The sequence below is a fragment of the Epinephelus lanceolatus genome, chromosome 14 (assembly GCF_041903045.1).
Source record: "Epinephelus lanceolatus isolate andai-2023 chromosome 14, ASM4190304v1, whole genome shotgun sequence".
Lineage (NCBI taxonomy): Eukaryota > Metazoa > Chordata > Actinopteri > Perciformes > Serranidae > Epinephelus > Epinephelus lanceolatus.
In genome coordinates this window covers 10,282,493-10,308,008 of record NC_135747.1, presented here as the reverse complement: position 1 = coordinate 10,308,008, position 25,516 = coordinate 10,282,493, and the positions used below count along the sequence as shown (strand labels likewise).

The following is a 25,516-nucleotide window of genomic DNA, read 5'->3' as shown; positions in this document are numbered from 1 at the left end:
TACAGTCAGAGATAATGGTGACTGTGATGCGTATGTTGTGTTCGTGTGTGGATGTGGGCGGATGTGTGTGAAAATTGTTTGAAATTCATCCTGCAGTGTGAGCTGTTTGCCACATTATGGGTAGATTTTTATCATATTAAAATCCAAATGCCAGAAAAAAACGTTTAGATTGTACATTTCTCCAAACCATAGAGATGTTACATTTGCATGGTATTATGCAACAGATGTGCTAAAGCTTTAAATTTCAACAGCGCTGTGGTTAATGTGCGGTGAGGTTTAAGCACAAAAACACTTGGTTATGGTTTGGAAAAGATCATGATTTGACTTAAAATACCCATCTGAGAGTGACCTGGAAATCCAGATGCCCCGTCCCTAGCAAATTCTAATTTGCACTGCACGTGGATCTGGCCCAGACGAGCAGAGCCCAGTGAGTCGCCAATTGGACCAATCAAATCAGTCTATCTGACAGAGGCGGGCTCTGGGCGGGCATAACGTGATGAGAAAAGCGCTGCGCCGTAGGAGTCGAAAAGTAAACAGCTAAGATGGCAGCTGCCAAGGGACCACATCCATTCAATTTAGCTTTGGAAGAAACGCTAAGCCAACTACACTTATCTTTTTCCTTGAGAGAGGAACAGAAGACTGCCCTAGAAGCCTTTGTTTCCAGGAAGGACATTTTTGCCAGTTTGCCGACGGGACACGGCAAAAGCAAAATATATCAGTTAGCCCCACTGGTCGGCAAACAAATGGGGCTTACTGCAATGGAAAGAAAAGGGAAAACGCCGGACTGTTTTTGACCTTGCACCTTACGAGTGTATTTAGTTTTGAGAGTGCTTGCTTTTTTCTACGTGGCTTAGTGCAATGAATACATCACCTTATTTTTTGCTCTGATTGGCCATCGTGCTATCCAATTGCATGTGGCGGCATTTAATATGCCTCAGTTAGTGCCGCCCCTTGGGTAGGAAGGGTGTATCGGTGAGGGCCAGACTCAGAATCTTTCTAGATTTGAGTCTGGATTTCCAGGCTCGTCTGAGGGCACAATTCAAGCAGGAAAAAAACCCATAATTAGCTAAAATTGGAATTGGCAAGTCAGACTTTTAAAAATTGTAAATCAGAATCACCCAAATCAATTGCAATCGGAGCATCTAAATACATTTTATACATTTTTACTTTATTTAATTTTATTAATTATAATATATAAAATGTCCCTTTGAGTCCACTAACATCACTGGCAGATGTTAACATGTGGCCAGTTGTCAGAGCCTTCAAAACCATTTCATGAAGAAAATTGAGAATGTACAGTAGACTTTACACAAGAGGTATGGACATGGAAAATATCTGTTAAAGAGCTCTGACAGCCTACCATGTAAGGACACACAACGACTAGCAATATGTTTTGATGGAGGATTTAAAACAGGTAGGCCCACATGGCTTGTGCAGGGAGGATGTGATTAGAGAGTTCAGACAGTGCCGTGGGCGCTTGAGCCAAGAAGAATGGTGCTCTTTGGGAAGTCATTTTGTTTTGGGCTCAACACTTGCAATGTGTTTGTTCTTACTGCAGATATTATCTATTATTTGTGAGCTCACCATTTGTTATCTGTGATTCATCTTTGAAAAAGCAGTCGTGAAAAAAATGTATCATGGCGAATGAAATTAGATTCACTGCCTGAAGGTCATTTGTTATCCACTGAACAAGCCTGCTGAGTGAATTGTCCCACTTAATTGTAAAGCCAATTCTGATAAAAGAACTCCTGTTCAGTTTGTAATAGACTTTAATGCTTCCTCTCTCTGGATACAGGTATGACCATGGATCCATGTGCGGACTAATTATGTTTTTTGTTTGTCTACTCAGCCACACTTCAGGAGCCTGAAGTTGAACAAGAATGATCTTATGTTCAGGAGAAAGTGATACATTTAAGATTAAAGTGACCTTTCTGCCCTTCCTTTTTGTACCTGTCCCTTCACACTAGCTTTCAGACAAATACCTTGTTAAGACAGACTCTGTTTTTGTAGAAAAAAAATCCCTGCACATATCTCACTGTGATTATGACTTCCTTTCACCTCTTCATCCTCTTTGAAAAGGTCATGGTTCAGGTGGATACTGTGTTGGCCCTATATGGAAAGATAATAGCTCTAACCTGAGAGGCCACTGGAGTGGGGACCATGTAACTTACATTAAGAACTATAGGAACATGAAGCACAAACACATGGAAGTTGTCTGTGGGTTATTGTAATATTATACTGGTACAGAAATATCAAAACTCTTAGATTAAGCACCTGCACACACGGTCAGCCACTGGCCAATGTCAGACTGTCGCTGAGCGTCGTCCTAGTTTCTGTGGTGTGTCCCACATTGTTGCCACTACTCGGCCCTTGTAGCCTGTTTTTTAGATGATATAGAAGCTAATGTCTTGTCAGGCCAGTAGCCAATGCAGTGAGCTGCTAGGTTAGATGCATAAGTTACCACATTTGTCAAATGAACAGTTGACTACTCTTTGTCCACTGCTGGCCTCTCAGTCACCAGCGCTGGCTTGTCATTGGCCAGATCAGTAGCTGACTTCAGCAAGAATATAGCGTCTGCCAGCTTCTGAGTAGTCTTAATTTCATCCCTTTTACTGTGTCATAGCTGGTTGGTCATTGGCTGTCTTTGTGGTGTGTGGTGTGAGACAAAGGCATCATGAGGCAACACCTTTGTTGCCAGTAGTTCTTTGATGTCCGTTTGGTGTGTCTGAGCCTTAAGATGTTGTGATGTGATTAACAGAACTTGTTGCTATTAATATGGTTATGCCTTTTAAGTAAAACAGAATTTTCCATATATGTTCGCCCTCTCTATTTACTGAGAGATTACCAAGGGTCTGTTATTCAATTTGGGTCTAACAGTGCCAAACATTTCTAAAAAGCCCATGACCAAGGGCATAAAGGTGTAGAAAGAGAAGCCACCTTCTGCATCTGCATGTTGATTTATAACACAGCCACAGCAAATAGTTTTTCTAAGTTGTAGATAAATAATCATGCTAACAAAACACCCAATGACCAATATTGTGAACTCACTTCCACATGCAGGATCAGGCACAATTTACCATTAGTGTCTTATGATAGAGTTGGCTGTACAAGGCTCCAGGGAACACTCAAAACACAAAGTGACCTCCTTATTTAGATATATTACATCAGCCCAAAGCATTACTAATTAATTTTTTCAACCTGTGACTCTTAAGCTTAAAGATCTTGAGATTTTTCTCAATATTTTCAAAACCTTAAGGCTAATGTAGGCCTACTGTTAATGCTTTCATAGATCTACTATATCTTTTCCTAGGCTGTATTAGGTCATATTTAGGTCCATTTGTTTAGGGCTTAGTTTTGTACCTCTTGGACATGTTAAAAACAAATCTCTCCACAGTATACCTCAAATATAGTCTAACCATTTATCTATTTAATCTTAAATATCGCACTTGCACAACTTGTATTTGGAGCAGCCCTCGGCTAAATAGATTTACAAGCCTCACATGTTTATCATAACTTTATGTAATGTCCAAAGGCCTTAATTATCTACTAAATGAATAAACATCGACTTACAACATCTGATTTTAGCTGTACCTAAACTGTAGATGCTAACAATGCTGATGTCATGTATTAGATTTAGGTCAAACTGGAAACACTAATTTCATGGTCCTGTCTTTGACATACCATGTTGGGCAGACTCACAATCACACTAACACAGAAACACACACAACAAAACACTACTTACTATGCATGCAGGATGGTTAAAACACAAGACATACTGGGACTCACAGACACCAACAGAAGCGAGAATGGTTGTAAATTAATAAAACAAACATTAAAAAACACAATAAGATAAGAAAAAGGCTTGCAAGTGTCGTTATTGACCTGGAAAGTAATTGCAGATGTGTTATCAGTCAATCACAAAATCCGCTGGAGAGTGTCTGGGACAGAGTCCTTAGGCAGAGAAATGGATTCATTCAATTTCATAGTTGATTAGTACTCATTCTGTTTGCTTGTAGCAACACAGTTGCATAAGAGTCACAACAGTATGGTCATTGTTGTGTAGCAAGAAAAGTCAGCATGATTGTTGTGTTCAGTGGTTTTACCAACAAAATATTTCAGTCCATTGGTGACTAATCAGGTTTCACCATTAAACATGGCACAATGGCCTGTGGCCAGAAAAAGGTTATTCTGTAGCCACCAAATATCACCTGTAGGTGCCCCCCAGTGACAACTGAGTTTTATCAGGTCTCTCTTGAGTGTGAGACTGCGTGTTTCAAATGGATTATCGGTCCAAATTAAGACAAAATATATAAAAAAATCCCTGAACCTTTGCCAACGCAACGTTACATTTTCACAAACATCCTGATTCATTTGCTCCTTGTAGTTCATCATTCTATAAAAACAGTACTCGTCACCAGCTAGCCAGGGTTTATGACTAGCAGCATACCTCATCCTGGTTACAATAGAAATGTGTTTTGGACAAACAAAACTCTTCCCAGGGCCACCTCGGGGACAAAAGGGATTTTTGTTTGTACAAGTATTGCTGAGCAAATGACTAGAATCGAGCAAATACAACAGAGCGCGTCTTCATGCTGTTATAACTAGGAGGGCAACTAGTTAGCTGTTAGCATGGAGGAACATCAAGCATTTAACAGTGAACTGGGGTTTAATATGACAACATGACAAATTTACTGTAAATTACTGTAATGTTACCCAAGTATTTAATCTGAGTACAGTTTTGAGGTAATGTTAAAATTACTATAAGTTTGGAGTTCCAGACACTTAACATCAGTTTTTACATTTTACCAATTTTTTGTCAGAGATAAAAGCAAGTAACCACATAGATTTACATTTACATTTATATTACATTCTGTACTTATATACACTGCTGAGGTACTTGTGCTTGGATAATTAAAAGTGTATGTAGCTGTTATTGGTCACAAATTGTTTACATAAACTGAGAACAAAACAATAAGAAACAGCAGTTAACTCTGATATAATCCTGATTGTTTTAAATCAAATCCTGTTATCTTTTAGTGTAGCTTTTTTCTACTGAGGCTAGCAAAATACTGATTTATTTCCTTAACATTTTAATGGTGTTTTAAGTCTGAAACTTACAATTATAGATGATAACAACAAAGTAAAGAAATGATAAACTGAACTAAGAAAGAGACTGTGAGAGAACATACCATATGTTTACAGAGATATTCTGTTAATTTGGTTTCATTTATTGAAGTGTCACTTAAGACAGGCTGTGTTAAGCTGCAGTAAACTGTCTCCTTTGTAGACTATTTTTTTTTTAATAAGAATACATTAAGGCTATCAAAATGTTCTTTGGCCATCAAATTTAGGGGTTTGGTAGCCTGTGGGGCCAGCGCCTAACAATACAAGCGTTCGTTTCTTCTGTAGTCCACTCCACTATTAATCAAACCATTGTGGTATGAAGCTGGTTTATTGTGTGTACAGCAGGGAAACGGTACAATACACAAACTCAGAGAAGCAGTATAGAAGCCGATATTAGCAGCAAGCAAGCAAGCTCACAGCAGCATGAAGCTACTGTGTTCGATGGCTCCGCTGACATGTCTGTCAAAATATCCAGACACCCATCTCAAATGTTTGCAACCTCCAACCACAACCCCCCCCCCCACCCCCCCCAGACCCTGAGGGGCGTCCTAATCTGGGGCACCCATCATGTCCTCTGCCCATGTAGTGGAGCACACTTGCCAATGCATTGGTCAAAGCAAGATGATATGGGTAGACTGGCTTTCGTGTTTGTCCAAAAACTGGGGATTTTTTTTCTTCGGGTTACACGCCAAAGGTGACGTCACCAGTTGCGACGCATAGCCCACATGACTCCACGTCTTGGCCAATGACTTGCGAGTATTTCATCTTGATTTAATGATAGGGGGATACAATATTTCAATTCCATTTTGATAATCTTTTGTTAACAGCCATAGTGGTGTTCACCCGTTTGGAGCTGCATAAAGGTAAATATTTTCTGAATAATTATTAATTGCGTCACAGATCAGCATTGAACATTTCTGTGGTTAAATCTTGTGGTTCTTACGGGAAATATCTTATCCTGGGGCCCGTCTGCTTGGCGACTATTTTTATGTCTATGCAGTGTGACATCTTGGGGGGGGGGGGGGGGGAGTAATAAGAGCAGACAAAAATACTCAAACTTTTCCAGTGAATCGCCTTGATTGGATGAGATGTTATGTCTCGTTGTGTTAATTTTTTGATATGGATTCATTATTCAATATAATAAATTAGCGAGACCTCCTTAGCTTGTTCTTAAAGGATAATGACTAAAACTAATAGGGTGCTATTAGGAAATCCTCTCAGTTAACATAAAACTATTAAATTACTTGCTTGAATTACTTGTCTCATACAGGCAGTTATGTGTGCTGAGTTTTCCAGTGTGGGTGTGTGCTGCAGAGTGGCAGATTTGCCGTGAACAATAGTCTTACATTGTCTGCAACATGGATTTCAATTCATGATGCAACTGAAAAACTGAAGCTTTTCTATTTATATGGAAACAAGGAGGGCAGCAAACCCTTAGCTGTGTCTATATCATTACCTCATAAATCAGTTTTGGATAGATTTTTGTTTTCCGTTAGTAATTAACGACGGCATGATGGCATTGTCTTTTGATTGAGTTATATGGTGAGACTAAAGAAAAGAGGACAGCTTGCATGGCTTATTAGCAGACACGCACCAATAAACTATGTTAGCCCTCCAAGCTAATGCTAGATGGCATAGGGACAATGCAAGGGGCCGTCAGCTTGTGACTGTAATTTAGGCTGAGATCTCAACCAGGCTAACTGATTAGAGATGACAGGTTTACAGTCAGCTTTTGGGGCAAATAGGTCTGGCAGGATGGCTGCTTGCAGGCTGAAGTACTGTAACAAAAGACTCCTTGGCATGTCTATCTGCGGATATTTTCAACCTTCTCCTTCCGCTTTCCTACATCTCATTTTCCAAAACGCTTGCAGCCTGTTTATGGCCGAGAGACCATTTTGAAATATTAGAAAGTGCTCTGCTACAGAGGGAATGTGCTAATAGGACCCAGTAGAGAGCAGTTGATGTTTAACCCAAACAAACAGGCACTTCTTGTTCAGGGTTATCATCTCAAAGATGTTGGCAAGCGATGGCACTTGGTTGTCTGCTATATTTAGAAACACATCATGATCTGATGATATGAGGTACAAAAGGCAAAAAAGCCAAGTGCTTGCTGAAATACTTAGTTTCTGAATTTGAATGTGATGAATTTTTGGCCAAAACCTCTGCTAGAAAAAGTACATTTTAAAATATTGCCCTTTATAATTACTCATCTGCACAAACTATAATGAGTTAGTGATAAGCTGCACTTTGATCAAGCATTTTATGAGATATCAATATCAAAAATAATTTTGGACAGGAACAATTTTGTCGTTTTTGGGGTGGAGAGACCAACAAGCTCAAACATGCAGAAATAAGATGGAGGGTTTCGTTCATGATGAATGCTTTTCAGCTGCTTTGTGAACTGAATTCTATGACATGTTTGACTGACAGTGGTAAAGCTCCCTTTCTATGTGCATGATGTGCAGCGTTTTTAATGTTCAGCATTTTAATAAAGGGAATTTTTGACAGCTGGCTTTTCATAGCCGAGAAAATAAGGATCTGAAACAGATTTATGGAGCCAATACAGTCCATCGTGTTGCTGATGGTGCATATCATGTGATGCTGTTGTGGGTTTTGCAGAGCAAATATGCAGAGGAGTCCCACATTTTTAACAGTGTCAGATATTGCCTGTATAGCAGGCACCTTTATTCAATATAACCAAGTGTCTGCAGCTAATTCAGCCAGACAACAATGTGCCATAATTGTGTGGCTTTAGTCACCTGGGTTTTCTTTATTCGTATTCCTGCCTGACATCACTGATTAAATTTTATGTTGCTGCTGCTTTGAATTCATTGTATGTCCAAGACAAATTGCATCCTTGAAGCACTGACTGTACTTTGAAAAAATTCCCAACATAAATGGACAATGGAAATATTAAATTGGACATTCATGCTCTATCTGAACTCTGGCAAGGCTTTTCAAAGATAGTCCTCACTCAGTGAAAGTGATTTTTGATGAAAATTGCCAATACAAACTTTAAGGTCAACTTAACATATAAAACATGGCAAACAACATAGTAAAAGATAAAGTAATATGAAAATACAATTAAATAAATGAACTGATTGTAAAAATAACATTGACCAGCTGCCCCTACCTATCACACGTCACAGTGGGATTTACCTTGTTGCACATGTTCCATGAATCATTGCCGCCAACATCGATGGCTTGAAAAAGCAAACAACACTAAATTACAAAGACTAGAAAATCATTGTTGCCATCATTGCCTTTGCCTTTGCTAGAACCATCAGCTGACAGAGACAAAAACATCTGTTTCACATGAATGATTGGAGTATGGATGATTTAGTAGCAATTTACTCTTTAGAAATAGCAGTGATTAGACCTCTGTGTTCTTTTGCTATAGCAACTGCAGCGAATTAGGTTGAGGAGAAACAAATTAATTGCAACTGGAATGCCAATGCCTCAGTACAAGCAGTGTGCTACATAACATTAATGGTATATTAACTTGATTTGTTCTGGAATAGTTACACTAATTACTACTTCAACTCTCAGCCATGGTTGTTGTTTAAAAGGTAAAGTTTGATTTGCTGTCTGGCTGAGAGTTAGATGAGAAGATTGATCCAACTTGTACTGCAGTAAATATAACACAGCAGCCAGGTGTTGTAATCTTAGCGTAGCACAAAGACTGGAACAGGGTGAAAACGAACTAGTCTGGTAGGGCGGTAACTAACAACTTTTAGTTGATTTAATAAAAAGAAGAAAGGAACATTTTATTATTTCCAGCATTTTATATATATATATTTAAAAAATATTCCTTATCTTCCTGTACAGTGCTCTTTCAATATTTTAAGCAAGGTTACTATATTATTTTTGTGTGAGTGTAAAAAGGAAAGGAAGATCATGCAAAAGTTTTGGGCACACAAAGTAAGAAGGCCAGGTGATGCAAATTTCAAAGCTTTATGAATACTCTGACTCCTGAAACCTTGTCCCAAAAATCAGCTGCCATGGGCTCCTCTAAACAGCTGCCTAGCACTCTGAAAACTGAAATAATTGATGCCCACAAAGCAGGAGAAGGTTATAAGAAGATAGCAAAGTGTTTTCAGGGAGCTGTTTCCATAGTTTGTAAAGAAATGGCAGTTACTGTAACAGGAACCGTGGAGGTCAAGTTGAGGTCTGGAAGAGTATGAAAACTTTCTGAGAGAGTTGTTCATAGGATTGTTAGAAAGGCAAATCAAAGCCCCCCTTTGACAGCAAAAGACCTTCAGGAAGATTTAGCAGACTCTGAAATGGTGGTGCAGTGACAACAAACCTTTCCTGTGTCCTCACCACAAAATTCAGTGTCAGAAGACTGTGGACCGATTAAGTTAAAATAGAACTTTTTGGAAGCAATTAGCAAAGGTATGTTTGGAGAAAAGAGGGTGCAGAGTTTCATGTAAACACCTGTCCAACTGTTAAACTTAAGGTTGCATTGATCATACTTTGGACTTGCGTTGGGCTTGCGCCAGTGGCACAGAGAACATTTCACAAGTAGATGGAAAAATTGATTCAGTTAAATTCCAGCAAATTATGGAAGCAAACATCACATCATCTGTAAAAAAGCTGATGAAGAACGTAGGTAGATAGCAAGTGCTTAGTCCATATTTTAAGGGGTTACATCTCCGGTCTGATCTCGAGTGCACAGCTGAAAGGTACGTCACATGGTTTGTTCACATGACATAACAGAAGTGCATATTTTACTGATTCATTGTGGACAGAGAGCAGATGGATGCGTGCTTGCTGCTAGGACATGGTGGAGACGTTGCCACAGTACAGGCCTTGCATCATAACAATAACATAGACCCATCTTAGTGATGATGAAATTTGTTGACTACTTGCAACGCTAAAGCTCAGTAATTATCATGCTATATCTTGTTTGTTTAATCTGAACAAATTGGATGTAAACATGACAAGCTGTACTTAAGCATGGGCCAGACTGATTCTTGCCTGGATGCTGGGACTTTCCTCTTGTCATCACCGTAAGGTTGTTAGGCACCTAGCAGAGAATTAAAGATGCTCACTGCTTTAATAATATGATGCACTGTTCCTTTAAACTTTATGTGTGCTGCATGTTGAAGATAGCTGGCAGGATTACATGTTCTTATTGTACTCATGGATTTCTTACATCATTTTATTCCATCAATATACTGCACCTACCTAAATCTTACATTGTGTTTAAAAACATTTCTCCAAAATTAAAATGACAAAATATGCACATCGAGTCAGGCTCTGCCCTTAAACACAGTAGTAACAAAGACACACCTTTCAAACAGCAAGGACAAATGCACAAGTGCTGTTATATTGGTTCGGTACATCACAAGGAAAAGCAGCCAGAAGCAGATTGTGACAATATACAGTCAGGTCCATAATTATTTGGACAATGATACAGTTGTCGTCATTTTGGCTCTGTACACCACCACAATGGGTTTTAAATGAAACAATGAATACCTGCTTAAAGTGCAGACTCTCAGCTTTCATTTAAGGCTTTTTTCAAAAATGTAGTATGAACCGTGTAGGAATGACAGCCATTTCTTCACACAGTCCCCCAACTTTAAGGGCTCATAAGTATTTGGACAAACTAACATAATCATCAATTAAACAGTCAGTTTTAATACTTGGTTGCAAATCCTTTACAGTCAATGACTGCCTGAAGTGTTGGACACATAGGCATCATCAGATGCTGGGTTTCTTCCCTGCTGATGCTCTGCCAGCCCTTTACTGCAGCCGTCTGCACTTCCTGCTTGTGTTTTGGGTGTTTTGCCCTCAGTTTTGGCTTCAGCAAGAGAAACGCATGCTCAATTGGATTCAGGTCAGATGATATGACTTGACCATTGCAGAACATTCCACTTCTTTGCCTTAAAAATGTCTTTGGTTGCTTTTGCAATATGCTTCAGGTCAATGTCCATCTGCACTGTGAAGCATCGTCCAATGAGTTTTGAAGCATTTAGTTGAATCTGAGCAGGTAATGGTGCCCCAAACACTTCAGCTTTCATCCTGCTGCTCTTGTAAGCAAGACAAGACTTCACTAGAATAAATACAGAGGGTTTATCACAAGATGCAAACCATTGGTTAGCCTTAAAAATGGAAGGCCAGATTAGAGTTTGTCAAAAACCATCTAAAAAGCCTGTATAGTTGTGGAACAGCATACTATGGACAGATAAAACAAAGATCAACTACCAGAATGATGGGAAGACAAGAGAAGGAAGAAGGGAAGGAACTGCTCATGATCCAAAGCACACCACCTCATCAGTGAAGCATGGTGGAGGTACTGTTATGTCATGGCCATATATGGCTGCCAGTGGAACTGGTTCTCTTGTATTTATTGATGATGTGACTGCTGACAAGAGCAGCAGGATGAAAGCTGAAGTGTTTGGGGCACCATTATCTGCTCAGATTCAACCAAATGCTTCAAAACTCATTGGACGATGCTTCACAGTGCAGTTGGACATTGACCTGAAGCATACTGCAAAAGCAAACAAAGACATTTTTAAGGCAGAGAAGTGGAATGTTCTGCAATGGCCAAGTCATATCATCTGACCTGAATCCAATTGAGCATGCGTTTCTCTTGCTGAAGCCAAAACTGAGGGCAAAACACCCAAAACACAAGCAGGAAGTGCAGACGGCTGCAGTAAAGGGCTGGCAGAGCATCACCAGGGAAGAAACCCAGCATCTGGTGATGTCTATGTGTCCAACACTTCAGGCAGTCATTGACTGTAAAGGATTTGCAACTAAGTATTAAAACTGACTGTTTAATTGATGTTTATGTTAGTTTGTCCAAATACTTATGAGCCCTTAAAGTTGGGGGGCTGTGTGAAGAAATGGTTGTAATTCCTACACGGTTCATACTACATTTTTGAAAAAAGCCTTAAATGAAAGCTGAGAGTCTGCACTTTAAGCACGTATTCATTGTTTCATTTAAAACCCATTGTGGTGGTGTACAGAGCCAAAATGACGACAACTGTATCATTGTCCAAATAATTATGGACCTGACTGTATAATAAGACCATAATGCAGCGATAAGAATCAGTAAACAATAATCAGCTCACAGGGTATGAAGTGAGCCTCTCATGAACCACAATCCAAGGTGAACCCACAAAAAAAGAAGCTTTCAACAAGACCACCAACATTAATATTTGAGCAGTTGGAGCAGTTTTTCTCTTTAGAAGTTCACCAAAGTGAGCACATCCACATGTGGACAGTCTAAATGTTTATTGGACACCTGAGCCTGTTAGCACCTTTGGTTGCTGCACACATCCTGCTGTCTGACGCCTTTTAACAGACACACTGTGGTCATTAGAGCCGAGACAGGTAGGAGACACATGAATAGGTTTTTGGGGTGGATGCTTTTTTCGCTGCTTTCTAGGTGTTGCTAGTTGGTTTGAAAGAGAAAAACATCACCAGGAGGTGCAAAAAGCACAAAGCCTAACATGCACCAAGTTGGCAGTTTTGTTTGTGAGTCATTTGTTTTGACACCGCATTTATCACTTTGCAGTAACCAAATTAATTGGAATAAAATGTGAAATTAGGAGCAGATACAGAACATTTTACCTCCTGCCAATTATCAATTTTGCAAATTTTTCAAATATATTCAATAAATGAATGCCCTTAGCCATGCGCTGATGATTTCAGAATTAAATTAAATTCTAATTAAATTTCTTTTCAGAACTTCTTCAAATTTCAAAGGACTTCATGGAGAAAAAGTGATGACACACACAGTGCTAAAGAAGTCACACAAATACTTGAAGCACATGTCAAGGCGTTAAGGAGATCATAACGGTTTTTGTATAAAGCAGCCAAATATCAACCAAGTAGCCTAAGAAGTCAATGTTCTCTGGACAGATAAAAAGTCACTGTAACACATGTAGGCTTAAGGCCCGAACATACTCGGGCGTACTATAAGCGGAACAGACTCCGCGAGGAATGTCTGCAGTCATTCGGGCTTTCATAGTCAAGCGCACTTCCGCGTTGTAGTTTCCTGTAAAAATGTCCGTGAATAATCCCCACGATGTGAAAAATACATGCCGAGCAGTCACTGGTGCACGGAGCGGAGTCCGTGCGGTCGTAAAATCTGAGCTTTGCGCGCACAGGCCTTGCGGACGTCCGCTTTGAGTCCGCGCGGACCTCCGCGGAGTCCGTTCCTCGTATGTTCCGCCCGAGTATGTTTGGGCCTTTACTGTTAAAACAAGCAGCAGTGGCACAGCTGTACATCCTGAGCTGATCACGTTGTGTTTCCTTGGCTAAAGTAAATAGCACAAGAAACACTAAATCTTTTCAAGGGAGAAAGGTTATCTTATCTTATTTCCTAAATGCTGTATGATGTGAGCTATAATGTAGCAGTGGGAAAGATTCTCAGTATTATGACTTAGAAGTGCTGATGTCATCAGACTCCAGTTCTGGTCCATTTAAACCACAGAGGCAGGACTAGGACCAATTGTTCTGTTTGAAGGGGCAGTTAAATGAACCTTTAAAATAAAAAAATGCACTATGTCGGTACAACACCGCAAAATGATTTTTAATATGATGGCAACCGGCTGTGTTTCATGCCAACGTGAAAGGATGGCTTTTTTGTCAGTGTCTGACTCGGGAAGTCACTGCCCGAGTGCTGGATTTTGACGACTTCAGTTGTTTGGCATACGAAATAGCATAGACAGGCTAACAGCATTCCTCCTCTAATTACCCTGTCATTACAGGTTATATAGGACTTCAAAACCAAGACAAGCAACAACCAGACCCTCCACATGGTCTGCAAACAATCACACACAGTGACTAGGTCGGTCCTGTCCACCATGGTAAAAAAGGCACATTCAAAAGTTCAGCAACACTCCTTACTGTACAGTCAAGCAATAACCCTTCATAAAAGTCAGGAACTACACAGACAGTGAACACATGAAGCCACGGCAGGACACTTAACCAATACTTACTGATCAGTGTTGGGTAAGGGTTACTTTAAAAGTAATCAGTACTTTACTGTGTTACTTTTTTGAAAAGTAACCAGTAACTTCACAAAATTACTCCCTGAGAAAAGTAACTCAAGTACTTTTAAAGTACTTCCAACATTACTCCCTGAGAAAAGTAACTCAAGCACTTTTAAAGTATTTTTGAGTATTGTACATTTCCTATTGGCCAATGGACCACAGGGCGCTAAGCCTACATTTTTTTGTCTCCAAAATTAAAGTTATGGACCACTTGCCCTTCACTGAGATCCAATTCTCCCATCACAGCCATCACTTTGACCAGTAGAAACACAGAATGATCTGCTGCTGTAGACAACTGTATGACAACAACACCCCAGCGTTTTTAATATTTCCTCTAGGGATGTTACCACACAGAGTAAAAGGGGGAAATGATGGTGTGAAACAGCAGAGGCACTTTGTCAACCCGCTCAGTTAACGTTACTGTCATTAGCATCAAGCTAGCAAACAATGGTACATCCTCACGGTCGGACATAAAGTAATAACATTAACAAATAGCGGCGGGGCTTTTACTCACCACAACTGCAGAGGCTCCCAGCTTCATTTGAAACAGACTACATTATAGATGGTCTGTTATTTATTAATCCCTCTGTATCTTTACTTTTTATCCGCTCCCTTTGTCTTTATAAAGTAAACACATCGCATCGCATCGCATCGCATCGTCATTTCAAACTCAACACTTCCTATACCCAATTCTGTTAGTGAACTGATACAGTGGCACCCCAGAATTTTTTTATAGTGGTGACCAGATGGGGCGGCTAAAAATCTCGGTGTGGCACACCAAAACGCAGTCATAACTGAATTTCAGGAATTCAGTTATGATGGTTAAGTACTCTAGGCTATAGGTTAGGTTAGTCGTCATTATGAGACTTAAGGAATTCACATACTGATATACTTTGGTTCTTACTTTACAGTATAACTTATATTCCTAATTATCTGATGTGCATAGACAAATACACTCAGAGTTCCTCAACAATCCTGTTTTAATATGTTATGTATCTGTACATGTGTTAGGCGATTCAGTGTTCTTCAAATATGCTGGTTGTCCTTTTCATTAAAAACACAATTTTACAGCTTTAATTTGAGGATAGACATTGATTTTACACAACATTTACTAGGAAGAAAATGTTTAATTAAGACTTGTGGACCCATGAAACCCATTTTCATGCATATATCTTCAGGTGAGATTCCACAGATCCCTTTGAAAGTGGCTACTTTCTTTTGATGAGTAATTGATGGTTGTTTGTGACTCAGATTTGTTTATTTATTTATTTCAGTTTGAAGTTATTTTTATTTAATATTTATTTATTTATTTCAGCTTGAATTTTTTATTTTATTTGACTCGTACAGCCAAACTCCTGTATCTACAATACATTTGTTAGTGCTAATAAAGGTTGTCAAGTTAAATGGCATGTTTTTGTGCCGTCATTTTGTACCTATGATACAGTACAACAAATGGAAGTAAATTAGCAGTTCTGCTAACTCTGGCATATTTACAGATGTATTTATACTGATGTTCATCAATATGCATTGTCCCTTCCAAATAAACGCTTAAATTAAATTAAATTAAATTAAATTAAATTTGGGATGGGGAGAGGTGGGGTGGGGGGGGGCTCCAAATAAAATTTCGCTTAGGGCCCCAATTTGGTCAGGGGCAGCCCTGTGGTTGGTACCATTAGAACTTTTTCACTGCAGACATTTTGACAGGCCATGGTAGGAAAAGCACATCTGTGTTTAATAAGATTACAAATAGCTGTAAGACAGGCCATGGTAATGTGCATGTTGGCTCACTGGAACAGCTTACTGGGGCACTTAAAGCAACACTTACCTATCTGGATTTTTTTTTTTTTAAATTATACCATTCTTATATGGTTCTTAGAAAACTCCAACCAATCATTGCATTCGGACCGAGCGTCTGTCTGTCTTCCCCACATGGAGGTCTCCGACTGACGTAACTGCTTGTGAACCGAGCCATCGTTAAGGTTATTGGTTTCACCTGTGCATTTTCTGGTATGACAAGTCAATATGTCCGTTGTGAAAAGGAAGCCTTAGGTTGTCTATAGCACTGTCGTTGCCACCATCTTTTCGCTAGACTAAAAAGGGCCTACCACAGGATCTCAGAGACAGTAATGTTTTGCTGTGTAGCAGCAATTGTACCAGGGTTGCCATGGCCCCCTCCTGGTGCCACTGAACGTGTAGTGGTAGTAGCAAGAGACAGACAGAGCGTTATTTACAGTTGTTTCACTCGATATTCAGGGGAAGGTCATTCTCAGGTTCATCATTGAGGCCAACTGATTGATATTCACATCTGCATTGGTGTTAATATCCCAATGGAGGAGTTGCTGCAAAGTTTTGTGGCGTTGTTTTTCACTAGAAGTCCAGCAGTCCACCTGTCACTGATGCTATCTGCAACACTGTTGGTGTTAGCATAGTTAGCATAAGCTAGCTGATATCATCATAATAAGACACCCGTTAGCTCACCTTCACGGTTCTTTCATTTCCAACTTGCTGCGTTGCATGGCTAACTTCATTTCACATTTTTCCACAATTTCCTGAGCCTGTTCACAGTTTTCTGAGCCCATTCACAGTTTCACAGCTGGACTGACATTTCGTGTCAGTTAATTAATTCAAGTGGCCAGCTTCACCTGGCGTCCCACCAAAATTCAGTAGCGTAAGCATGACTGCTTTTACCATTCACTCTAACTGACATTAACTCTGCCTCGTAAACCACAGGGTGCTGTTTTACCATCTTTTCTTTGTTGCCTATAACAGATAATTGCCAAACGCACCTTTTGAAGGAAAAAAATATTTATCAATTTTAAAAACAACTATTATAACTACAAACTTTGCCTGAAGTCTATATTTTGAGATACAGACGGGGTGAGAGTTTCTTTTTGTTTGAGCACAAAAACAACAGTAGCCTAAGGTTGTGTCTGGACAGATATTAGAATTTGCTAAAATATCATCCACTGAGCAGACTAAGAGATTTATGAGAATTCTCTGGAGCCTTTTGATATCTGTAGAAAATTAAATGATAACTTGCGCAGGTAGTGATAAGAGCAGAAAATCAACAGAGTGGATGAGGAAATTAAGGCTTAGATAATGCTTTTTGTATGTACTGTCAATGACCAAATCATTAGAGATCAACTCCAGAAGGAAAGCAGTTCAAACCACAGGGGATACTGTTTTTAAATGAGAGTGAATTCAGTTTCTGTTTCACATGGCACTGCAGAATTTTAAATTCACACGACTTGATTTATCTATTCAGTGCAGGACCTAGCACATTCAGGGCCCAAGGCAAGCCCCCACACTATGGATTTTCTTTTGTATTCGTTGTAATTATTAAAAATCAGAACAAGGGCTAATTAGAAGAAAAACAATAGCAATAAATATCAAACAATAAAAGAATATGGTATGTGTAAATTTGCAAATTTGAACTCTTTATTTTTTCTCTCTTTTTGTCTTATGTCCTGGATAGCTATTACTTTTTTTTGGCTAGTCTAATGCTTTCCACATAAACTCCCCTCCACCATACCTATCAGTGCTCTAGCATGTTCTGACTGTGATGATCACTCACCCATGAACACATTACAACCATAGACCCACCACTTTTTAAAACTTTGTTTCATTTTTTTGGAGGGGGCGTTGGGTTGGGTTGGGAAGTGTCAACAGGAAGATCCGTCTGTCTGTTCTAAGAGAAGTTTGCAGTGTCGTAACTAAAGCGAAGGTGTCTAGTAGGCTATTAATATTGTTTACATAACTTGCCAACCGTGCAGAAACTATTCCTCAAATTAGTACAGTTTACTCTGTAATATACATAGTGTCGACGTAGTAAGGGAACACAATACATTGAACAGAACAATGGGTCAGTTCTTAAAACTTATACACAAAAAGGTAACTTTCTCTTTTTTAGCAGAGCCATCCATGCTTACAGACTGTCCTGTTTGCCTTTGCCTTAGTTGCTAAGGCAAAGGGGAGCAAAGTAATTTGACGAACTGTAATGAGAGCACTGGAGGAAAACTTTAATGTCTGACTCATAGGAAAGAGCCTTTTACCGGTGAAGACTTTGCCACTATGGATTCTGCAAGTCATCGTGCTGCACCTTCTAGTGAACATTATTATAAACATTATTACACAGAGGTATTCATTTTCAGGAGTTTAGCTGATGCATTCATTATCTTCATTTAGTTCCACCTCTAGCACAATCTTTTGTGACAAACAAACATTTCTGACCCTGTAGTAGTCATTATTATGATTTGTAAATCACTGAGCATCCCCAATGTATTCTTATATTTACCATGCAAAAGGTTAGACGAATTGCTCCCTGTTATGTGAACTGTCCAATTAAAATCCAAACAAGCTGGTTACTTAGTTTTAATTTTTACTATTAATTTTTGAGACAGCAAAAACCTAGGGGAGCTGAATCTAATTACACTGGGTTGTCTGTGGATCTACCCTACAGAATTATGTATCATTCATGGAGCAAATATCATGTGGACCTCATAATAGTGATGTCTCACTGTGCTGTGTTTGCAGACTTCCCAATACAGTGTTTTATTTTTAGTCCTACATTTCTGGGAAAATTATCAGCTGTAGCATGAGATGTGTGGTGACCTGTAAGGATCCTAAAATACAACTCAGCACAAGTCTTGGGGGGGAATTTAAGGATGTGTCCAATATATATATATATATATATATATATATATATATATATATATATATATATATACTAGTACATATGACATGTTTTTTGTGTGTTTGGCAGGTGACTGGCTGGCTGGAATACCACGCTACTCCTTCTCCTTCTGAGGACATCCCATTCCAGGACGGTGCTTTGCTCTCACTTCCTCACAGCATGGAGCCAACCAAAGTCCAGTCAGAGGGTGGCCTCAATGTCACCCTTACCATCCGCCTCCTCATGCATGGAAAAGTAAGCAGGCACAGACTTTTAAACAGGCCATAGTAAAAAGTAAGATGTGGGGAATTAGTTTCTCTAATGAAGGGTCCTCTAAGTTATTTATGAACTTTTAAATAAGAGGTTGAACTTTATCAAAGTAATCATCTCTTTAACCTGTCCAGGGTTATTATTCATTTCAAGTGCAGTAGCCTCAATACATAAATGGCCACATAACTGATTTTATTTTTATATCAGTCATGGAGATTTCTACTGTGTCTGTGAAAGCAGTTGTGTTACGTCCTCTGGGGGTCTGGGGAGCTTTGTCAAAACTAAACTGATAACCCTGATAATATCATCTGCAGTTATCTTTGATTGAACTTGGACCAGCTGATCTTTTAAAGAGAACCTATGGTCCTATGTACACTTGGTATCGACATGCGTCTTAGGTGATCCAATGAGAAATTGATGGCGGTAAATACAAGTGTAAAAGACCACCAAGATGCATTGTGTTCTGTTCACTCACCTGGCCGAGGTGGTCTGGGACTCACTTGACCACATATCTTGAATAGTGTAAACACAAATACATCCCCAACAAGGGCTTTATTATCAATGCAGGACATTGTGGTTGTTTTGGTGACAGTGTGCTATTGCTCTATATTTCCCCCATTTCATGAAAAGTTGGACAAAGTGTTGCGAGAACGTCCATCGTTTTGCACTATGGAAGGAGATGTGTTGAATCCTGCTGACAGCAATATCTCCAGTCATAGATGGATGCATTAGTGAACAGCCCAACTGGGCCAAGGCCTAGAGGTCCAAAGTTCCAGAGCCCCCTTTTGCCTTCACCTGCAAAATGTTGCTCAAATTAACAGGTACCAACCAGGGAGAGACCTGAAGTGACCACAAAGAAACAAAAACGTCTACAAAGAGTTGAAATAAATCTGTAAAAAGACACAAAGTAGCTAAAAAAGGGCTAAACAACCACAAAGAGATGTAATGAGACTACAAAGAGACAAAAAAAACCACAAAAAACCCCCACAAAATGACCAGAAAGAGACACAAAACCACACAAAGATGCATTTCAACTACAAAGGAGATTAAAAAAAACAACACCAAAAGAGGGAAGATATTCATAAAGTCTGTGTGACTTGTGCCAAGAGGCCCATTGTCTCATAATTTGCCCACGTCTCTAGCTGCACCGATACAACTGCCAACATTACTAGTGAGCAGCTAGCAAGAGTATGGATAGACACAGGTGTGAACGGCAATGTTTCTCAGCTGTCCACTTGCTTTGGGATCACCAAAACACATGTCAATACCAGCTGAAAATTATCTTTGTTACAAGCTGACAGCATGGAGCTCAAAAGACATTTGCATTCACCAGGCTGGAAGAGTGTAATGGAAATATGCTGTTAGTTACATTGTGGGAAGTATATGGGTGTAGCAGTTTTTAAAGTTTGACCCATATTTGAGGCTAAAAGCCTGTGCTGCTGACTATTCTTTTCTAAATCTGTCGCTTGTAATCACTAAAGTGCCTTTTTAGTCACGTCTGTAGATTGACCTCAGCTGTACCCAAGATTAACTTAAAGTGATTATTCTACCATACCTCTGCTTTTCTCCAACAACAGTACAGTAAATTGATCTGACTGGCAGATCCGTATTCACATTGGAGACTCCCAAAAAATAAACCAGCTCATCATGTGTTGCCTCCCAACCCGGTATCCACATTCATTCTGAAAGATCACCATGAAAGATGAGACATTTACATGCATGTCCTCGTCTTATCTCCTTTGAGTAATGCTGCCCCTGCTGCCCCACGTTCCCTCTGACAGCAGGTTCTGTGCAGCGTGTGGAATCCACCTGGGAAAAAGACATGACCTTTAATGTAACATATGAAGGTACTGAGCTTGATTTTTAGTGCGGCTGATCCAACTATAGTTTGCACCTTCGTAAGCCCTTATACAGTATGATGGAACTGATACAGAGGTTGGACTCATGGCACCCTCCTCTCTTCTACCGATTGTTGTTTCCCTGCATAACAAAATCTTGGTGGCTGGGCAGCAGCTGTCTTTTATCCTCTGGTGCCACTGTCCAGCTTCCGGCACTGGCTTGACCTGATGGAGACTCTGCAATCAGGATAGTTGATTAGCCCTCACAAGCAGACTTCCAGACTCAAAGAGTGACAGGCTTCCTTAGATGCTGCTCAGTGTGTTCTTGTCTTATTGGTTTCAGGTTTCCCAGGGCACAGTCTAAGTGGGCACCAGCATTGCTTTTTCAGGCACTTATATGTAGCGTACTCTCCCTCCCTTCTTCTCCCCATCTACTCTTTCAGAGCTGGTTGTAGTTGGTGTGTGTTTGTGTGTATGTTGGCCTGCTGGTTAACATTCATCACTCCCGGTTAACATGGCCATTGCTTTCCTGCCCTTACAGTAAAGTGTTAAAACTATGGTCAACAATTTTGTGATAGCTAATAGCTGCAAGCAACTGTCTTCACTTATTCTGAGTCGTCATAAACGTTTTGACGAGTTTGTTAAAGAGCATTGTCTGAGTGAAACAGGATGACTGTTTTAATGCCTCAGTCATAAGGGAGGTCTGCTGGCTGCTATGTAATTGGAAACCCACACCACACATCTCCTCTGAACTGATCATGTTGATGAAGGTATGCGCCACAAAGCCTTGAGCCAAAGTCTTTGCAAAGCTTGCCAAGCAGTCTACAGCCAAATATTCCAGTGCTGCATGGTTACCCATGCAGGAGCTCGAGACATCAGTGACCAAGTGATAGTTTGAATAACCCTGCAGCCAGTCAGGCCCCAGAGCCTGCCAGCAGATGGCGTATGGGGGAGGACTTTGGCAGCTTGACCCCGGTCTGGCTCTTTTGCCCACAGCAGCAGAAGGGTCTTCCCCCTCAAACTGAGCAGCCATTTGGTTGGGCTGGCTGAGGTACTTGAATGGTCTATCAGGTGCAACTGCTTAACGAGGGCATTCCCACTCTTTTTTTTTTTTTAAAGATATTTTTGGGGCATTTTTAACTTTATTTGATAGGACAGACAAGTGTGAAAGGGGGAGAGAGAGAGGGAGTGACATGCAGCAAAGGGCCACAGGCTGGAGTCGAACCCGGGCTGCTGCGGCAACAGCCTTGTACATGGGGCGCCTGCTCTACCACTAAGCCACCGACGCCCGGCATTCCCACTCTTTCATAGTGTTGGTGGCACAAGAACGTCTGAAAGACTTTGTGGCAGACATGTGTCCCTGAAGATGGAGTATGTAGTGTCCTGGGTGACCCTTCTCTGCACTTTGTATGAGCAGAACTGGTTTCTGCAGGACAGCAATGTGTTGATTTTTTAGAGTCATGTTATTTTCTTAGTTTTGGCTGTGAGTTTCTCAAGTAATGAGAGGTACCTTTCATCCCAAAAAAAAAAAAGTTTCCTCTTACCTGTCGTGCTATTTAACTAATTATTGTTTTGGTGTGAGTTGCTGAGTGTTGGAGATATCAGCAGTAGAGATGTCTGCCTTCTCTCCAATATAATTAAACTAGATGGCACTCGACTGTGTGGTGCTCAAACCACCAAAAAAGTACACTTTAAAAACTCAACAGCAAATGCAGAAATCATGACCCAGTTACTCAAGATAATCCACAGGCCTTGTTGTGAGCAGTCTCATGTAGGAACTATTTTCTTTTTACCAAACTGCAACTAGCAACCATATCACCACATGTAAGGAAGCTTGCATCAATTCATGGCCGAGAGGCTAGTGCTCTTGACAGTGCAAGATGTAAACATTAATGGCGCCTCCTCGACTGAGCTGTAATGTTAGCTAGGTCAGTGGTGCAAGGTTAGTTAGCAGGAGATGCATGCTCCCTTCTGTGTGGTGATACAGTTCGTGGATGTAGTTTGGTAGAAAGAAAAAGGTTTCTACATGAAACTGCTCACAACAAGGTCTGTGGATTATTTTTAGCAACAGGGTCATGATTTCTGGAAAGAGACATTGCTGTTGAGTTTTTCAGATCTATTATTTTGGCGCTTTGAGCACCACACACCGAGTGCCATATACTACCATTATAAGTGAGAGAAGGCTGATATCTCCAACACTCTGCAACTCAAACCAAAACATCTAGACTTACAAACAGTACTACAGGTAAGAGGGCAAAAATGTACTTTTGATTTTGGGGTGAACTGTCCCTTTAAGCATTACTTTAGCAGTAAAAATTTACATCTGACTGGATTTACTGCAACCAAGTGTTGATGAGATTGTCAGATGTGAGTGATGTGTTGTAACAAAGTTGCTGAATGCATGGAAAGAGACGACATGACATGTTTGCGGGTGGACATGTCTCCCATTGTACAATAAACTAAATCATGCCTAATTAAATGACGAGTAGAGCAGGAACATGAGGTACAGAAATGAATATTGTGCAGCATGTAGCAAAGGTAGTATTGGGAAATTATTTTGGAGTAAAAGTGTCGATTGTTTTATCAAAAGAGTGGAGTTGAAGTTCTTCATGCCTGAATGAAGAACACATTTCTCAAAGAATATTTGAGGGCAACAACAAAGTGTTTCTGCTGTGTGACTTTTCATAGCACTTGATAAATATAAATGAATGCTCAAGGAAGAACCTGGCACCGCTCAGCTACTAGCCCGCAGGTTTAACGTCACGATGGATGTAACTCTGGCAGTCACCGAGGAGAGGTCAGGGAGTGTTGACGCTTGCAGCCAATGCTGTCCCTCTGCCCTTTCTCCACTGTGTCACACCAAGCTCATGAAGAGTGATTACATGCATATGGAAAGTGTGGCCCTCAACACCGCCGCGCAGCTGTGAAACCTCCGCATGCCCCTGTACTGTTTGCACCTGGTCCGGGAATAACAACAACAACAAAGCAGTTTTAGTACTACACATTTATCCAGATGATTCTTTAATTAATCATTTTAAAAAATCCATGTTTTTTCTCGTTTGTTTTTTATTGCAGGAGGTTGGAAGCATAATTGGAAAGGTATGTTATTTTTATTACAGAGCACATGCTTATATGGAAAAAATACAAATATCAAACCACTTTTTTTAATTTTAAATTGTAATTTACTTCTTCACAGAAGGGGGAAACAGTAAAAAAGATGCGAGAAGAGGTTAGTTTCAGTCTCAAAAAGCACCAAAATCACTTAATGATAATTATGTGTACATTTTCCTAAACAAGTCACAATGCGATTAACTTAAAGTTCCATAGACAATGCAAACTGCTTCAAATAAATGACGAATTCATGTAACTTCATCAGTGATTCGTAGATAATTCAAATGTGGTATGGATCCATTCCTGGATGCCTGGATCTTACATCAGCTATATTGACCTCAATGACAGAATGTTGTTTTTCCAGAGCGGGGCACGAATCAATATTTCTGAGGGGAACTGTCCAGAGAGGATTGTCACCATTACCGGACCAACAGACACCATCTTCAAAGCTTTTGCTATGATCGCCTACAAATTTGAGGAGGTACGATAAGACTGTGGCAGCAGTATTGCCCACAACACACATGCACTGTCCTTTTACCTCTCTTTATCTCTACTCATTCAAAATCAATCTCCAGTTGCTGTAGTAAATTAAAAACTGAACACAGGATTTTCTGATAGTGCACTTACGTACAGTAGATTAGTTTAAGGCACACATTTATTGTGGTAGATATTTGTATTGCATGGCTGTAATAGGTTAATTTAAACTGCGTCAGCAACCGTTTCTTCTGTTCTTGTCCTTGATGCCATTTATCTAATTGATATACTTAAGTACTGTGACTGGAACTGGAAGAGGAAATCCACTGCTGTGTCCGCAGTGACCTGTGTGAAATCTGGCCTGCCAGAACGATGCCCTTCTTACTTATTGACAAAGCCAGAGACAGCTGCTGGTTCACCAGATATGAAAGAATCATTGAAACACAGGTGTTTTTGCAGCACATTTGCACTGACTCTTAAGTTTGTAAATGGATATATATGGATCGTCATAACCAACAAAAGCATTATTGATTTGTTTGGGTCACACTGAGGAAAATATGACCACTGCAAAATGAAATGTATGATCTTGTTTTCTAGGACATAATCAATTCCATGAGCAACAGCCCAGCAACCAGCAAGCCCCCTGTCACCTTAAGGCTTGTAGTGCCAGCCAGCCAGTGTGGCTCCCTCATAGGTAAAGGAGGCTCCAAAATAAAAGAAATGAGAGAGGTATGATATGAAACATGTTTTTTTGGATAACATAGAATAAATCGCTGTAGGTCTTTTCATTTTTTTTGCCTTTTTGCAATTGGAAGTGAAAATTTGCCACCTTATATGTATTATTTTGTGCATACATGATGAAAAATGTTATCTCTGGGACCCTGTAAGTTCTGACTATAGAGCTTCCATGTTTTCATTTTATTACCTGCATAAGCAGGCAACACTATGTTTTGGCTTGGCATCAGTAGCTCAGGTACAATGCATGCTGGTACATGTAGGCACTGGCAGCATGGCTCCAT

At 40.0% G+C, this 25,516-nt stretch overlaps 1 protein-coding gene across 5 annotated transcripts in view; it reads left to right on the top strand.

The window, feature by feature from the left end:
- The window catches only part of pcbp3 (poly(rC) binding protein 3), a 92,005-nt gene that overhangs the window by 50,718 nt on the left and 15,771 nt on the right, over positions 1-25,516 (top strand). For all 5 annotated transcript variants that reach the window (XR_013493265.1, XM_033617232.2, XM_033617233.2 and 2 more), the window contains exons 6-10: positions 18,895-19,059; positions 23,988-24,011; positions 24,109-24,141; positions 24,388-24,504; positions 25,095-25,226. Coding sequence is in view for 4 of the 5 variants with exons in the window: in XM_033617232.2 (XP_033473123.1) it covers positions 18,985-19,059; positions 23,988-24,011; positions 24,109-24,141; positions 24,388-24,504; positions 25,095-25,226 (381 nt within the window). In the remaining variant the exon portion in view is untranslated. The remainder of the gene's footprint in view (positions 1-18,894; positions 19,060-23,987; positions 24,012-24,108; positions 24,142-24,387; positions 24,505-25,094; positions 25,227-25,516) is intronic.